The sequence below is a fragment of the Sycon ciliatum genome, chromosome 1, assembly GCF_964019385.1.
Source record: "Sycon ciliatum chromosome 1, ocSycCili1.1, whole genome shotgun sequence".
NCBI lineage: Eukaryota > Metazoa > Porifera > Calcarea > Leucosolenida > Sycettidae > Sycon > Sycon ciliatum.
In genome coordinates, this window is record NC_088643.1 from 74,645,033 (window position 1) to 74,663,566 (window position 18,534).

Consider the following 18,534-nt stretch of genomic DNA (forward strand, 5'->3'; position numbering starts at 1 on the left):
ATTTTCAAAATAATTAATCCGAAAGATTTTGCTGAAAGTGAAACATAACACTGGAAAATTAATTCGCACACGAAGCTACGTAGTCGTGCGCGTGCATATGCGCGCGATATGCACGCGATCTCGCGATCGACACGTGGTACGTACGCGCGCGTGTAGCATGCCTCCTAAATTCTAATCCTCCCCGATTTTCAGCATCGTTGTACTGAAACCATCAGATTCATATCCAAATCGGCTTGCAAACCGTACCGGTGAAATCAATACCCGGCCACGTGCTTGAATCGTGCACGCATTCATTCTGTCGTTGTCAGGATTGCGAAAATCTGCGGAAGTGGCTTTTGCATTTTGGCCAACAACATTTCCCAAACTCCAAAGAAGAACCGTCCAGAGCAGCATCGAAGAACAGAAGAGAAGGATCGTGCGTGAGTGAAGAGACATTCTTCTGTCCACATAGCTCCAGGAAACATGAGTGTGTGCCTTGTGGTGATCGATGGATGGGGGATCTCGGACAATGTCGAAGGTAGGCATTTGATAAAATGCGTTGTACCTTCAAGTACGTCCTTGTACTACTATGTTGTACTGTATTTTCACTCAGTTGTGCCCAAAAAAGCAGTTCTAACGTTCTTATAATGAAGATGGCTACTTCAGAACTTCGAATCAGAAGTATAATACTTGAAGTAGTTTCTGGGTCATAATGACGTGAGTGGAGCAACTAGAAATCAGCGCTAGGGATCATCACCGAAAAGAATGATAACCTGTGTGAAGAGAAAGTACTACGGTTGCGTTACAGTACATTTATAGGAAACTGACGTCATTGAGAGCACCTCAGAGTCAGAGATACTAGGGGCATGTTTGATTGTGCGAATTCGTGGGCCCCAGACCCGGATTCGCCAAATTCGTACATGTTCGATTGTACGAATCCGGATCCCGGTCCCACGGATTCGGATTCAGTCAACCCACCTCACAGAGCCGGATTCGACAGATTCGTTCGCATCGTATCTACTCAAAACTCTACATATGCGTACGCTAGGTCAAGAGTTCACCATAATGCGTACATATACAGCGAAATAGTACGGGATGAGCTGTAGCAACTCAGTTGCTAAGGTCTTGAAACGGATTATCTGTTGTGCACATTCACTTGTATCCGTCTGATCGAAATGATCTGGTCGGCGGGTATCGGGATCCAGTTTCCACAATCGAATGCAGCCTAGGTATACCTTCCGAATCACTTTCCCGTACCTTTTTATGCCAAAATCCGGCTGAATAGTGGTACCAGTCGTTGGCTTACACATGTACGTTGCAATTTAGGAAACTTCACTTCTCAACTCCGAACTCCAAAAGCGGTCTCTTCACTGCGATTCAAATCCAAATTTACATCACACCAAATTTTCGGGCCTGGCCCATCATCAGGTTAATTTGAGATAATGTAAATTTGAATTGGAATTGCAGTGAAGAGACCGTTTTTGGAGTTTGGAGTTGAGAAGAGAAGTTTCCTAAATGTGTAAATGGCTGCGTTGGAGTTTGTGGAAGATATGTTGCAATTTGTTCCAAAAATCACAAATTTAACCCTGAATCGAAGCAGATTCTGCAACAAATTCAGGATTTGCAGGTCGAAGCAACTAACAAGACGGCAACGTCTGTAGGGCCTTCCCTATCAAAATGATAAATTCTACTACTACCTATCTTCCCAACTATTTACGAACGCATTGTAGGTGAAATGGTGAAGTCGAATCCGAAGTGTACACCTGGCACCTACGACTTGCATGGCGGCCCTTTGGCATTTTGACTTTGCAACCTGTATTGGCTGTATGTCGTATGAATGTCGCTGGGTATGTGTCATGTTTTGCGTGAACTCTACTGTACTGCATTCAAATTGGGTACGTTTTGTTACACATTCTGGACCCAGGTTTAGGAATTTTTAAGTTGCCAGCATCAGCGGATTACGGCAATGTAAGCCAACAACTGCAGCTCGTTATGGATTCTAGTCACGATCTACTCGGCAGAAAACCGTGGAAAGAGATCATGTACCAGTAGAGGACTCTTGTACGAGTTAGTTGTACGTATGCTGCGGACACACACGGGGTCGAGAGAAAGAGCTCGCAGCTGTTTGCAGGATCCTGGACCAATAACCATGATGACATGGGAGTCTCCAGAAGGTATTCCTGTGTGGCCAGCAGTTTCTTCGTGGGCAGGACAACGCGTCCTCCACTACGACAGGATGGACAAAGAGACATTGACTTTTGGAATTTACTTTTCAATTTAGGCACAAACTTCTTTACTGTGCACGTGTGTACGGATTTCAGTTTGAGATGTGCCTCTAGAAATGTACATGTAATTTGTGTAAGCAAAGCCATGATCCAGGATACTGGTAAGCAGGTTTTTTGATGCTAATATTTTATTGTCGGTTTCTTTGCACCCAGGCAATGCTATTGCTAATGCCAGTACTCCGGTAATGGACGCTCTGTCGCAGGGCACCTACACCACACTGGATGCATCCGGCCTGGCAGTCGGTCTCCCTGATGGCCTAATGGGCAACAGCGAAGTGGGACATATGACCATTGGCTGCGGCCGTGCCATCTATCAGGACATTGTGCGCATCAACATATCGCTGAGTGAGAACACGCTCAAGGACAACGCCAACCTCCTGCAGGCATTTGAGCGCTGCAAGAGTGGCAACGGTCGTCTCCACTTTGTTGGCTTGGTAGGTTTGATGCATGTGCTGAGCAGGGCGAAGTACATTATCACTACTACTTCAGGGTCTCTACATACTTGTGTGCATGCTTATTGCTAGGTGACATGCTAGTGGTGTCGAGTCCTGTCATTGCAGTGTTACCAACTGCTTCTACCTGGAAAGCGTGCAACCAGATCTCATTTTGCGGAATATTTTGCTCTGTTGCGTACTCCAACCATTTTTTTGGTATCCCCTCATCCAAATGTTCCACATTTTTTCGGTCATTTTCGTTCGAGTTTTTGATGAATTGCCGCAAGGGCAGAATGATTTCCAGCATAACATATTCGTAATACTTATTATAAGGTCACCTAGAGACACGGCAATCTCAGCAGTAATAATACTTTCGTCGCCAAGCTGTCTCGAACAACCGGGCCTAACGATTCCAAACTGGTATTGCCAGCTACTACTCGAGCATTCTTTTTGTGGGTTTGATTATCCGACGGGGCACGTGCCTGGTGACATCGTTGAATCCACCATGGGAGACGCTAAAATCGATGTTGCAGTATTTACAGAAAGCAAAGTGAATGCTCTTCTTCTTACTCGCAGCAATTCCAGGTGGCAACACCCATGTCGCCTTGAATTGGGCAAGGGACTTCGGTTTCTTCTTCGCCCCCACAAGCGGCCGAGGGTCAGAAGCAGAATCCGGGTCAGAATCCGCCATAGTCATTATAATTATGATAATCGTCAAATGAAATCCCACATTGAAAGTGAAGTGAGCCGCTCAACTGATGTCAACAGTCAACTTGTTGTGAAAATCGACCTGCGCACCACGAGGAAACAAAACAAAAAATAATCATGAAAATGTCAAACGTGTATCACGGATTGCGCCGTTGATCGACGCGTCCCAGATCTGAAAGTCGCGGCGCACTCTGGAGAGTTACGTAGATCCAGGGACCAGATTGTATACTACCAAATCTGCCGTTCTTGGTGCTACCGATTTTTTTGGATTTTCCGGGAGAATCAGGATCATTTCCGTGCTGCGGACAAATGGCTGTATTTCCGTAAAAATACGGACAAATACGGGCGGTTGGTAACACTGTCATTGATACATACTGCTTAGAGAATAAGAAGTTGAGTTTCTAGAGTGATGTGGCTGTGTGTTTGTAACTAACATGTGCAGGTCAGTCACTTCTCGGCCGAATTGTCATCTTGTATTCCAGGAAAAAAACAAATTTCAAACTCTTCACCACCGTCATCAGAACTCAAGGACTCGAGAAATGTTCACAACCCCATTTAGAACCAATGGAACGTACAGAAATAATAGCATCATAACGGTGGTAGCCATCACAACTAAATGATTACAACTACTTAGTGATACACTTTTAAAGTATTCCAGCACTCGTCTTTTTTTGTGTGTCTTGCCGTTGTGTACAGGTGAGTGATGGTGGCGTTCACAGTCATATCAACCATCTGCTGGCATTACTCGAGTGTGCCAAGCTGCACCAAGTTCCCAACACGTTTGTGCAGTTCTTCTCTGATGGCCGTGACACGCGTCCCACCAGCGGAGGTATGATAGCTATGAAATGGCTTAGGTGTGTGTGTGTGTGTGTGTATGTATGTGTGTGCGCGCGCGTGCGTGGTGTAGACCACGCGTGGTGTAGTGGTGTAGCTGTGTGGTGTAGACCAGGCTGAATAGTGGCGGTCAATTCTTCAGCCTTGCAAGCTGTTGAATGGTGCAATCCCAGCACAAGCTGCTATGGCTTCTGCTGTAGCATCGCTATCATCCCCTCCGGCGATGGGCGTCCAATGGTCCAATGGTGTGCGCGCATGTGTGCACGTATGAGTGTGAATGACTTTCCGATTTTGTTTGTTGCCTGCTCTATCATATCACTTGTAAGTTGCAACACACCCATGTCTTTTTCCCAATCATGGTGGGAAAGCCTGCCAAAGACTCTACCTGTGTAGAGTGACGGACTATTCTGCTATGCTGGGAACTAGCTTTCATTTTTGCCCTTATCTCTCATTGTGTGTATACATGCGTGCATGTATGCGTGCATGCGCGTGTGTGTGTGTGTGTGTGTGTTGGGGGGGGGGGGGGGGGCGTGTTTGTTTTCTGTTCTCTGTGCAGTGACATACCTTCAGCAGCTCTTGGATCATATTGAACGCAACGGCTATGGTGAACTTGCATCAGTCACTGGTCGCTACTATGCCATGGACCGTGACAAGCGCTTTGAGAGAATCAAGATAGCGTATGAAGGCTTGGTGAACGGCGACGGCCATGTTGTGGATAGTGCTGCTGATATCATTCCGGTATGCTGAGTACTGTCTTCAGGTCACTTGTTGGCGTTGCATAGTGGTGTCTTGCATTGACTGTACAATCCGTTTCTTGTTAGCTGTTTCAGGGCAGGTGTGTAATTCATAGTGCAGCTTATTATGACCTGTGTGCTGTCCTGTTTCCTTTGGCCCTGCTAGGAAGTGCAAGCACGCTATGCCGCTGAAGGAGACAAGAGGCAAACTGATGAGTTCATCACACCCATTCTCGTGAAGGGCCAGGGCCGCATTCAAGGTGGGTGATTGGGGGGGGGGGGGGGGGGGGGGCATCGCCCTGTGCAAATCTTTTCTGCGCCACTTTTCATGTGAGCAGGTATCAGTAGTGCATACGGGTAGCATGCAGTGCCGTGCTTGCTGGAGTACGCTATGCAACTCGTGTTTTGATGAAATATCTGACCAGTCAGGGTACATCTGGCACATCCTTATTTTTTTTAGTATGCACTCAGAATTGTCAGCCTATACTAGTCTTGTACCATCAAAGTATCCTAACAACTGGTTGCTGTGACCTTATCGACTGTTAGGTCTCATCAGCGAAGCTCAGAGTGACTGGCCAAATTCACCACAATGAAGTGTAGTGAACAACAAAGCACTTTTAAATCATCTCAAAACATCACAGGCGCTCAGGCTGAAATGAATGTAGTGAGCTTTTCACTAGGCTGCTCAGACATGTATGTACCGGTATGTGTACATTTCTTCGCTCCAGCAGACAAGAAAAAGTCGATTCCCCATCGCATTTCTTGTTTTGAACTGTTGAAATGCACAACAGCAAAGAGTGAACGACCAAGGTGTTGGAGTGAATTTTCCTGATGTGGAAATGGCTGTGTTCAAGCATGCGAATTACTAGGTGACGTGATAAATTATCCTTGTTCATGCACGCTGTTGTGTTGTTCTCCAACTTGTCGGTTCCCTTTCTTTTGTAATGCAGATGGAGACACCCTGGTTTTCATTGACTACCGTGCTGACCGTATGCGTGAGATCGTGGAAGCGCTTGGAGACAAGCCACAGTTTGAAACATCCCGTGCACCCCAGAACCTTGTAAGGGAGCCCTTTTGGTTGACCGAAGTGTGCTGTTGCCGTTTTATTGGTCTTTCACTTATTTTCCATGGTACATGTACGCGATTTGCATGTGTGCAACTGGGGGTTCGCCTTCCGTTTGATTGTCATAGGCGTACACTGCAGGTATAATGATCGTTTAGGTGTTTCATCATCGCGCCTGTGTTCCTTGATTCTTTTGCAGCAAGTAACAACAATGACACAGTACAAAGAAGGATGGACGTACAAGACACTTTTCCCACCGCAGCAGCCAATCAACACGCTTGCCGAGTGGCTGGGCAAGAAAAGCAGACAGCAGTTCCACTGTGCAGGTATGATTCAGGATTTTCTTTACCCAATACAGAGGGGGGGGGGGGGGGTCTTTCATTCAGTCGCCGCTCGTTGATGTTGAAGGACCATGTTGTAATCAAGTTACCACACATTGCAATCATCCAATGCCTACATGTACAGCAGGCATTGACACTGATTTGTTTGAGAACTCAACTAGAAATGCCAAGGGGGTTCGCTGCTGGACTGTGCCTCATTATCCGCTTCACTGAAAAATAGTTGTTCCCTAGTTGTCTCCTTGAAAGGAATCGAGGCGCCCACCACTGGGCACACCCCCAGCCTGAAAATGAGGGTCAATTTTCCTGCAAACAGACAGTGACGGCAAAGAGCTTATCCCTCTCGAACTTTTTTGGATATTCTTCACAGCTCTCCAAGCTTCAAAGTGGTAGAAACTGGGGAGTTGCTCTCGGTTGTGATCTGCATTCTACACATGTGGATAGGATACATGTGTGAGTGTGCAAGTGCGAAGAACCCCCTCCTGTGTACATCCTCATGTCTATCAATGTTGCTCGCTGCCAGTCTGGCGCTTTACACTTGAGAGATCTTAGAGATCTGTCCTTTTATTCTTTCAGTTCCTTCAACTTCCAAGGTTAACTTCTCCAAAGAACCGGCAGAGAATAAGAGCGCACCTTAGAAAATACTGAAGTATCATTGTACGTTCATTGCATTTGTTTTACCGGCATACGAGTGTAGTACCAGACGTTTGACCTGTGACTTTGTACTTGTAATGTACTTTTGCTTTTTGCTGGTCTGTTCATTTTGCTGCAGAGACGGAGAAGTACGCTCACGTGACATTTTTCTTCAATGGCGGCCGTGAAGCTGCTTTTGAAGGTGAAGAGCGCTGCATGGTTCCTTCGCCTAAGGTGGCAACGTATGACCTGCAGCCGGAAATGAATGCAGCTGGTGTTGCGGAAAAGGTACTGTGATACAAGAACCCATACCCCCAAGTGTACTCATATCTACAAATTGTACATGTGGGGTTCGGTGTGGCGCACTGCCCACGTTACGTAACCGCAAGCTGCGGAATCAGCTTGACCATGGTGTCATTATCGGTTTACTACACTGTGTAGCTTCCAATTGCATTTTCTTTGAAGGCTTCGCACGGTTTTGTGTGTGTGTGGTACTTCACGTCGTGCAGGCATTGCCTTGGAATCTATCATATCTAATGTCGTATCCTTACAGAATTGCTACTCGTCAGTCAAAAGCCCAATCTATAGCCAACCTGATTATCATTTCACTACGTAATGAAGCCAGCACATTGCCCAGTGCTCGCATAGCTAGAAGAAATTGCATTCTCTTGGGTGGTTCTGATTTTTGATGAGCTGGTGATGTTTCTTTGCCTCTGTCTTGGTGTTGCGGGTGGATGTAGCAATTTAGTGTCTGTATGCTCCTGCCACTTTGTTGATGTATCTCCCATTTCCTGTGTGTGTTTTGGGTATGTTTTAGCCTGTTCTAAACCGCATTGTTTCTTGTTCTGTGTAGGTTGCCGAAGCGGTCCGCAGCGGGCGCTATCCACTGACCATGTGTAACTTTGCACCACCTGACATGGTGGGACACACTGGAAAGTACGAGCCAACCATTGTTGCATGCGAGGCAACAGGTAGGTTCACGCATCTGCTATAACTCTACTGTACTGCTTATTGCTACTGTCTAGCTCATGAACGATGGGAAATTGGGAATATTTTAAATGGAATATCACGGACTACAGTATCAGGGAGAGATATTAGAGAGGTTCTGGGGTACGATTTTCCGTGCCAAAATCCGTGTGGGCGCTACGGATTTTTTCCAGGCGAGCTCCATACGATTTTTCGGCACGGAGAATCCGTGTGGACTGGCTTTCACACGAACCATGTTTCGTATGGAGATTTTGCGTCATCGGGTGCAGAAAGATTTTTCGCGTACAAATTTGGTACGAGAAACATGGGTTTTCCGCGGGAAGTTTTGATTTCGGTACAAATTTTCAAAATAAAAAGGCATAGCGCGGGAATGTGACGTGTTTGCGATCGTAACCTAGGCAATGACGGCAAACACATAAGTTCCGTACCCCGGAACATTTCACTGCTCGAAAACGACGTATAAAAAATCCGTAGCGCCTCTACGGATTTTGGCACGAAAAATCGTACTCCGGAACCTCCCCATTTCTATTTTCTTCCCTAAGTCTGCGATCCCACCAAGGTAATTCAGCCAGAAAAATCTGGCGCTTCCACAGAAACAGCTGAATTTTAGGCTCTCAGCTATCAGCCGTTTTGAAACTCTGAATCGCTTGTGCTGAATGCACTCATCCATTTCCATGGCTGCTAGTATCGTATTATAGTGCAGGAAAGTGCTTCATCACAGCCAGTAGGAGTCATACTAGCGCTGACTTTTGGATCCACTTGGGGCCAGTTTTTGTGTGGATCCGTACACGTTTGCTGCGGTTTCCTTCCCCTGATGAATGTCTCTAGAAAACTTGTTAGGAAATTTTACTATCCATCTTTTATTTTTGTTGATTACTACGTCCAATGTCCGCTTCGCTGATTCTGCTGATTGCCATATTGAAATCTTTTATTCTCACATTTGTTGTTGTTTCAAATCTTTATTCTCACGTCGTTGTTGTTGTTGTTGTTGTTGTTGTTGTTGTTTTTGTTGTGGTGGTGGTGGTGGTGGTGGTGGTGGTGGTGGTGGTGGTGGTGGTGGTGGTGGTGGTGGTTGTCATCGTTATCGATCTTCCACATGCAGACAGAGGCATAGGCCTTATCCTTCAGGCATGCCAGGAAAGCAACTGCACACTAATGGTCACCGCTGACCATGGCAACGCAGAGAAAATGTTCAGCGAGCAAGGTGGACCCCATACCGCACACACAACGTACCGAGGTAAGTGTTGCGACGCTGTACATGTACATCTTGCCGTCCGCTAGGTATGGTAGTGATACTGGCATGTTCTCCTTATTGGACATGTTGCCTCATTTTGTAAATGTGACTGGAGGACCGTGTGATTCATGGGGTTTTTCACCTCATCAACCCGTGTGTGAGTAGTGCGTACGAATTGTCTGGTCACACAACTAGGGCTGAAACGAATGCTCAAATGAAGCGAACGAATATTCTCTTTCCGAATACGTGTGAAACGAAGAATATTCCGAATATTCTAAACCATACAATATCCATGGATACCTAGTTGTATCCATGGTAACCATAGATCATCAACTGGTGTATACCCCAATTACAGGAGGGACATTTAAAAAGGATATTAGAGAGGTTCCGCATAACGTAATTACGTTCGTAAAAAACGTAGTTGATCTACGGAAAGTCTTACGTAAACTGCATGCGCATCTGTGTTCCGCCATACGGAGTCTTCAAATCACGTAGCTGCCCTTGGCAACTCCGAACGCGGCAGTGTACGACCAGATCGACCTGGGGAGAGAGTCATAAATTTGTACCCCAATCCACTTACGGACCAGCTACGTTATCAGAGCCCTATCTACGTACTCTACGTAGACAACTTTCCGTAAGTGGAGTGCAAACTCGCGAATTCACGGGTTTTCCCCGCCCACTAACGTAAAGTTGCTCAACTTTACGTAGTGCGGAACCTCTCTACAATAATGTTATCATTTGTCTTGCTGATGGCAACACATGGAAGGTGGCAATCTCACCCACTTTCTGCACCGAATAAACCTGTTCGATATCAAAAAGGCGATTTTCTGTACATTTACGAACATTCTTATTCTACTCTAACGAAGAATATTCTTTTTCCGATCTGCACACTTCGAATATTCCTTTCAGCCCTACACACAACCCGATAAAATTGGTATTATAATTCACGCTTCTCATCCTTTTCAAGCTCCAAAGAGTTTGGTTATCAATACTTACAAAAGTACCCCCCCCCCCCCCCCCCTAAGAGTGTGCAACTCTGCATATGGGGTCTCCGACGGCGAAAACTCACATCACGTGTCTCAGGTACGTTTTGTACTATGTACAAACGAAGGATAGCGTGCGCGCAATCCGAACATCTGCCATGATCATGCTGGGGATTTGCATACGGGCAGTGAGTTTCTGTCAGAGAGTGCTTTTTTATTTATTACTCCACTGCTCGCTAAAACGGGCTGGAAACGACTGCGACACGTACAACTGCGACACCACACCACGTGATGTGAGTTTTCGCCGTCGGCGTACCCCATAGAAAGGGTATCAGGAGTTGCACACTCTTGGGGGGTTATATACTATTGATACTTACCATACTTTGGCTTTGGGCCTGTCTGAGTGCCCTGACCACAAGGTTGTCTGTTGTACGATATACTTCAACATGCAAATGTTAGTTTCTTCTTTATCATCTGCTTAAATGCTGCATTGTGTCATGTGTCTTCTGCATATAGTTCCGCTGTGCATCAGCGGCCCCAAGCAACTGCGTGAACTCAAGCACAACGCATCGCTGCAGGATGTTGCGCCCACTGTTCTGCAGCTACTTGGCCTCGAGATCCCACCCGAAATGACCGGACAGCCTCTTTTAGACATGTAAGATGGTGTTGTTATTTGCCTGGACTACTAACGCAGGCCTTCAAGAGATTTTTTCTCTGTGATGCTGTTTATGATTTCTGAAGTACATGTATATTGTACCTGGCCTAACTCGGGTTCTGTTTGATTATATTTCGGCTGGTCTACTTTCCTACCTCAGCTTAGCTATTATGCTCACCCTCATTTGAATTGTAGTGGGTTTGTAGTTCACCTTATCGTCACCTTGTGACAAAGTATTTTTAACAATATGGTTTCTACTTCACAGTCTATGCATTATTTATTAGGCCCTTATGCAATCTGATATTCAACGGTTTCAAATCGTTCCTTTACTTCCATGCTCTCTTTGCTGACGTTCTGCACTGGTTACACTCATCGTGGCCAGTACATATTTGTAGTACATGTACAAGCATTGATACTTGTAACCGGCAAATGACTCTGGAAGTCGTGTACTAGAATTGCTATTCCGCTGTGAAGATTCAGTGTCCTCTTCACAGTTGGAAGTTGGGACAGTACAGTACGCTGACATGTTTGGTTGGCTGACATCAGGTGCATATGGTGGTACAATTTTGACCGTGCAGTCACAGCTCAGTATTATCTCGCTTATCCTCCCTCTTCTGGACAGGCATCCACAGAAAAACATGTGGATACTAGTAAGTGAAATCCATCCTTCGCTACATGCACACAGGCGTGGCAGCATAACTTTCAGCGCAGAAAATATCGTCCGTGTTTCTTTCAATAGAACATGTTCATGAGCAAATTACGGATCAGTGAACATGTGTAGTACGGTAGGGGTAGTGCCAATCACCCCACGTATCGGTTCTGTACATGTACAAGACGGAGATAGGTTCCCATGGCTTGGCAAGCCAACCTCACATCACACTCCACTGAGATATCTGCATCGCGTTTTCATGTTGTTGCACTAGTCTAGAGTAACATGTTGCGGTCTGTCCATGTCTGTGTCAAGGTTTGAGTAGAAAATGTAAAGTAAGTTGGGTTTGGACTTTGGAACAATGGCCTTATACAGAAAATGTGATATTGTCAGCACAATCTGGCAGCCAGGAATAACAAGCCCTTGTTCTGAATGATAAGTATCCGTTTTACTACTTCTGGAGGGCCCTTCAAATAAAAAAGAGAAGGGGCAGGAGTCATGAATTTTTTTCTTGACACACTTGAAGTATGCAGTTTTACATGTGCTGCATCAACTCAATGCACAGGACAATTATAGTAATGAATACTAATGATCCAAGTGTCATGTGCTGCAATGCTTGATATTGACTTCCATGTGCTGTTTTACATGACTGGCACCCCTATTTTACCTGTCCTGTAGCCCTGCATAACTGCTGCTGTATGCTGAAGTTGAAGATTGCACAGGGACTGCTTGCAGTCTGATGTGGAATCTGTGATACTCGAATAATAGAGGTGGAGAGTTTGAGCTACTGACCGTCCAACAAAGTAACATACATGTACAATCATGGCCAGTAGTAGTAGTAGGTAATGCAAGCCTTGCCTTGTTCACGCTGTCAACAAAAAATAAATAAAATACGGAAGTTGCTGATCAGTAATGATTTTCAACTTGTTGTACAGGTACTAGTTCTTCCATCCTCTCAGACTCTTGACTCTGAGACTGAGAGCTGCATGGCCCATGATGACTGCATGCTGGGCCACAGGCACAGTTACCTGGACACATGCGGGAGTGCTCCCCGGCATTGACTTCACACAGCTGGCTGGCTTGACCACTGGACACAGCAGTACAGAAGGCAAGGAGACACAGTACTGTGGTATACTATGGTATGTGGCAGTAATGTATTATTCTATTCTCTATTTATCCCTTGTAAATAATAATAGTACATACTTGATTACTGGCTATCCCATGTGTAGAACATGACATACATGTAGTCATAAATCATTGACTGTGATGGGGAGGGGGTTGGGGTGTTTGGCCCGGCTCCAGCAAACACATCTTTAGTTCTACTGCAATGGATTGATTACAGGTAGTTTCACTGAACAACTACAACAAAATATACTGCAGACGTAATGAGTACTAATGACGCATGTCTGTAAAACGAAATGAACACCTGCCATTTCCCCACGGTCTCTGCAACTGATCAGTGTAGACTGGCCTCAGTCTGTGGCAGTTGTTCACCACACTCTTCATTTTATACTTCGAACATTTTCGAAGCAGTCACATAGTTCTACATTGCAGTACACATATAATTTTATGCAGAACCATGTGGCTACATAACAGTTACTTGTATTGTCCTGTGGCTGACCAGTTCAGTTTCTCAAGACATATTGACTGGTGAGCTACATTCTTCTTCTCCGGCTATACGGTATACTGCATGTCCGGCAATCCAATAACGGCTTCATGAATTTACGACACTCAAGGGCATGTGCATCTGCCTCCATCTGATAGTTCTTGTCACAGTACAGTGCAGCATTGCTGCTTTCCCCAGTGAAGCACCACTGGTCACAACAGGGTACATGTAGATGTATGATGTACTGGCAAGTGCCCACAACCGTATGGACATCATGCTGCTCCTCATCCTACTACAGGTACTCATGCATCAAGGAGCCACAGGTGGGAGAACTCCTACAGCACCTGTTGAGCTCATGCCATGGAATGTACTACAACTTTACAAGTCATGCACACCATGTATGATGATGTACCGCGTACCGGTAGATCTCTGGCCAGAGGTAGTACTGTATTATTATCCAAGTACAGTAGCAGTCAAAAACTGCAGGGCTCTCCATTTAATTGCAAGATTGTACTTTATATCCCATTGACATTGTATCCTATGAAACTTGCTTTGCATAATATGGTGTCATGTGTGTCATCAATCATTTTGTCCTAAATGTGGCAGACTGTGTGCCAGATACATGTACTGAATAATAATAATAATAAAATAATATTCGCGGGATCCGCGTCGGCATCGCTTGAATGTTCAGAAACACACAAACTAGCCTTCGCATCCGCAGGCCACCACTATGCCTGTTCACCTTACTGAATAATACTACAAAAAAAGTACACAATATTCTTGTGAAAATGGACCCAAGAATCCAGAAAAATAACACTGCATTACTGTACCCACAAAGTATGTGCTTCAAGTCCCTGCAGCGTCAGAATGCACAGGGGGATGGACAACACATTTCACGGAAGAGGGGAGGAACTAGGTTTGTTGAGCTGCGCACAGAATCCTTCCCTTGTATTGAGGGAATAACCAAACAGCACGGACTCGGCAGAGGACTATCGGCACAATCAAGACTCAAGAGTACATAAGCTGGAAGCGTATTAATTTACTCTTGGTACCAAGAGTATATTTTTATACTCTTGTTGGTACTTGTAGTACTGGACAGAGGCAGTCAATACTTGGGAGACATCACTCGCGTTTTGCACACACGGCAGACAAAAGCTGGTACTTTGGTTGCACCTGGGCATTTGCTCAGTCAATAATGATTCATGAGACAACGGCCAAAAGAACGGCACGCAAAGACCTAATTGTAATCCGTAGGAGAAAGCCTAAAATGTAACGTGACACTTGCCATACATGACATGACTCTACAGACACAAAACAAACGAATTAAGATGAGAGAAAAATGCGAGAATGCGCATAGTAATAGATCATTGTGAATAATGAGTCAACGATAAAAGATTGCTAAAAACGTCTACCTACAACTTGTTTTCCATGACAAGATGTATTTCTGGATGTGTAAAAAATCAAATATCTGCACGATTTATATTATTATTTTTTTTAAACCCAGGCATGCTACTTGTTTATCAAACAGAACAGAATCGAGTGAGTACCCAGTTACGTGTAAAGTCAATGTCATACTTCAACAACACACAACCAGTGTCTCTTGCACTGGATAGGGACATGTAGAAGTTGTAGGAAGCTCAGGGGCCCGTCTGCGAAAACAGGCAGAAAAGACAGATAACGTTGCTACATGAACAGCACGAGACACGCGGCAAACTAGAGAGAAGGCACCAGTGAGTAAGATACCATGAGCTGCGCTTCTTTGCCCGACACCTCGTGACACCTTCACATGAAACATAACACAGCCCGCAGTGGCGTGTGAAGTGCCACGCAGGAAAGACTGGATAGAACAATGGCACATGCCTGAGCGTGCATGGAAGCAGCAGGAGAAAGAAACGTGCTCTCAAGTCACCATATTGGGGACACCAGGGAGGGGACACACACAGTCATGTCCCATCAGCAACTTCCATGAGAGAGAGAGAGACAGAGAGAGAGAGAGTAGCAAACTCCTCCTCTACAGACTGGAAGAGATGTAACAGCCTCCATCGCGTAAACTCAACACTCCTACTTAGTACAGTGGTGAAGTCCTCAATCGAGTAACTGCACGTTGCAGAGATAACGTGCTGTCGTGATCAATGGTAAAAGGCGCATCAATATTCTATCAGTTGCGTATGTCCACATCTAAAAACATCAACTCCAGAGACTATTGGACGGAGCAGTTTTTACGCCAGCTCATCTATTTCCTCTGGTGCCACGTCCGGGATGCAGGATCGTTCCTTGAGGAACGCAACCAGTACATCGGGTGTGATGCCACTTTCATCATGACCCAACTCATTGCCGACTGCAATGAAATTGCCAACAAGGTCACCCTTGCGATAGACAAGCAGTGCAGGTAAACCTTTGCTAGCGAAAGCTTCGCTCACGCCTGCAGCCAAGGCCAAGATTTTGCAGAACTTAACCATTGGATACTGCTGAGCCACGATCTTCAAGCATTTGTTAATTTTGTTAGACAGTGCCATGAAGCTGTCATAGATGTGGACAACAACAAACACTGAGTCGGGCTCGCTGTCAATCGCTTCGGTGTAAGCGCGGCTGGTTAGGTGGATGAGATTTCCGTAGACTTTCTCAAACTTTGGTCTGCTCGCCATTCGTTGCATGTCCCGTAATCTCTTCTCTCGATATTTGGCCATGAATTCATCATCGTCCGCCTCGGGGTCGATAGGCCGAGGCACAACCTGCTGTCTTGCAGCGTCCTCCAATCGTTCCAAACGCTCTTGACGCTCTTCAGCCAGCTCCCGCAAATGCCTCTCCCTGTCCTGCAGTACACCCTTCGGACCCGTCATAAATTTGCCGTCTCCCTTCGGTTGTGGACGAGACACCTCACTAGGTGCCTGGACCAGATTATCCACTGGTTCTTCATCAGAATCAGGCTCCCTAACCCTGCCATCCAAGGCTCTCTCGATGGAAGCCATCTTTTCGCTTGAGCACACTTGGTCCACAGCCTGTCAGCAGAGCGATAAAATCCCAGGACTCACCAAACCGAAGCTGAGCAGTAAAGGCGGGGGATCTAGAGATCGAAATAAGACTGAAATAATTCAAACAAAACAAGAACGACCTCGACCTCTCAAGTCTGGATGAGTATCGTAGATATCGCCGCCAAGGCTGTTCAAAGTCTTTTCTTGTTTTCTTTTCCACTCGTTCAAAGTGTGCAGTTCTCATGTTCGTGATAAGATCACTGATCGATCAAGGGCAAGCGCGCGTGTACTCGTACAGCGCGCGAGCAACCGACGACGATCGCTATGTACATGTCATATGTGCGAGCTAGCTCCAGTAAGCGCTCAGCCGGCCACTGGCGCGGCTATGGCGCTATCGCTAGCTCTAGCGCTAGCGGGTCCGGGTGCTCACGGCCTCCAGCTCCCGATCCCGGGCGCATGCATGCTCGCGCGCCCGGTAGAGTCCACGCCGCGTACCGTGCACCGACGCTAGCTGGTGGCCGCCGCGCCGGTGCCGCAACAAAAAAATACAAAGGGCAAGCTTCAAATTTTTCTAGTGCTTCAAATTAATATTTTGTGTCGTTTTTTTGCACATGATGAGCTGACGAAACATGCTGCAGTGAAATATCCTGAGCTGTATGAAACCCAGCAACAAGGAACATCGTTGATGAGTCTTGTTCAAGGAATGCTGCCTTCATAATCCACCTTAGCTGTAGCCGTACTGGCTGATGGCTATTCGCTGACGTGTGAGTGGCTCATAGTGTTCAGTAGTAGTAGTCTTTGATTCTCAGCAAAGTAACTGAGGGGTTGGGTGATCACTTCTGCTGTGCTTGATTTTCGGTTCCTCAGAGGCGTAACCTCTCGCTATCGATATCTTTTTTATTCAGTTCTAACCGCTGTATTGTACCTTGTGATAAATTCATCATGGCTGAGTGTGGCATGCCATCGTACGCCTCCTTGGGCGACGCAGCAAATAAAGTTCTGGCTGACGGAGTGGACTATGATCGGGCTAAAGTCGATTTCAAGTACACAGGATGTGACAAGAACTTCTCAGTGCACTCAGGATGTGCTATAGCCACAGACTCAACATTGGCATCACATTGCATACAAGTTAGTCACCCTGCTGTGGAGATCGGAGATGGGAAGAGCTTTTCCTACTCACACGGCTACAACTCTGATGAGAATGCCATGATGCGAAAGTTCTGCTTTGAAACGGGCGGCGTGCGTGGCATGCGGCTAAAGGCTGACTTGTCAACACATGAACTGTTCAAAATAGACAGATTTCGACTTCTTGGCTCAGCACAGCATACGAAATTCCATGGCACAGCCGGTGTGGATGTTGAAGTGGACCGTCAATGCAGTGGTGTTAGCGGCTCGACATCTTTCAGGCTAGGTCCGTGTCTGGCTGGCTGCCAATTCTCGTATGACCTGCCATCAAGGTCTTTTCCTGATCGTCAGATTGGTGTGTCCTACTCGGAGAAGGACTTCACAGCTAGTGGTTCGCTGCATACGGGTACAGATTTCCGTGGATATCGCATGTCACTGCACCAGAGAGTTTCAGAGCGCTTACAATGTGCTGCTCAGGTTGTCTGGGCCGCTGGTAGTTCATCAGCATCGTTCGCACTGGGCGCGGAGGGTACGCTTGACGATGAGTCCTCACTCAAAGTCAAATTCAACAACCAAAGTGACTTGGGAGTGACATACAAGCGCCGCCTGGAGCCTGGTGTGACCTTGTCCGCAGGTGTGCTGTTCGGCTTACAAAGCCTCAGCCTCCCATCCATTCAACACTTTGGTGTAGGATTGACGTTTGAAGCTGAGGGCACTCCTCCATTCCTGCTGTCGCTGCTGAAGGGCCGCCTCTAGGGGCCGACTTTTCCTAAGAACTTCCCCAGCGGTGATCATATTCGACTGTCCAAGTGAGTTTTTGACCGGTGCAAGTTTGACTGTCCATGACTTGCAGGGCGGTAGATATTCTCGACAATTAACCACTTTTTTTAGCAACCGTTTATTAGGCCATCTTTTGTCTATTCTAGCGTCTTGTTCTAATTTCCTACAGTAGATGTTCTTGTTGTTGTCCTATGTGATCAAAGTGTATGTAGCTATTGTTGGTCTCTTCCTTGATTTTATTTTGGGTCTTTCCACCCCCCCCCCCCCCCTTAAGTTATTGGTTTTCTTTTTGTCTTGTCCACACCTGCCTGGGTCTGGTGTGTCCAGCTTCTGTTAACTTTCCTGCAGTTCTTATATTATTTATCATTTGTTAGTTACTAACTAGTAGTCTTGTATCGGACTGAGACACTGCAGCTTGATGGTTTTGGATTCTGGTTCACCAGTGTAGGTGATTTGCACATGCCGCCCGTTGATTGTCGTCCGAAAACGAGGTATTGTGCATGTACATAATAATGCTGCGTGTGTGCATGCGTCT

General features: G+C 46.1%; 3 protein-coding genes across 3 annotated transcripts; 2 read left to right on the plus strand and 1 right to left on the minus strand.

The window, feature by feature from the left end:
- The first annotated feature begins 339 nt into the window (after nucleotides 1–339).
- Nucleotides 340–11,300, plus strand: LOC135805422 (2,3-bisphosphoglycerate-independent phosphoglycerate mutase-like). Its single transcript, XM_065319453.1, has 11 exons — nucleotides 340–517; nucleotides 2,418–2,698; nucleotides 4,103–4,235; nucleotides 4,797–4,978; nucleotides 5,141–5,234; nucleotides 5,925–6,034; nucleotides 6,237–6,363; nucleotides 7,148–7,296; nucleotides 7,862–7,979; nucleotides 9,098–9,232; nucleotides 10,729–11,300. Exons 1-11 carry the CDS (start codon nucleotides 463–465, stop codon nucleotides 10,869–10,871), a joined length of 1,527 nt encoding a protein of 508 aa, XP_065175525.1. The 5' UTR covers nucleotides 340–462; the 3' UTR covers nucleotides 10,872–11,300.
- Nucleotides 11,301–14,281: 2,981 nt separating this feature from the next.
- On the minus strand, nucleotides 14,282–16,350 carry LOC135805423 (phosducin-like protein). Its single transcript, XM_065319454.1, has one exon. It carries the CDS (start codon nucleotides 16,089–16,091, stop codon nucleotides 15,342–15,344), a length of 750 nt encoding a protein of 249 aa, XP_065175526.1. The 5' UTR covers nucleotides 16,092–16,350; the 3' UTR covers nucleotides 14,282–15,341.
- Nucleotides 16,351–17,036: 686 nt separating this feature from the next.
- On the plus strand, nucleotides 17,037–17,975 carry LOC135807200 (voltage-dependent anion-selective channel-like). The gene has a single exon (XM_065321217.1). The coding sequence runs from the start codon at nucleotides 17,037–17,039 to the stop codon at nucleotides 17,973–17,975; it is 939 nt and encodes a 312-aa protein (XP_065177289.1).
- The last annotated feature ends 559 nt before the right edge of the window (nucleotides 17,976–18,534 follow it).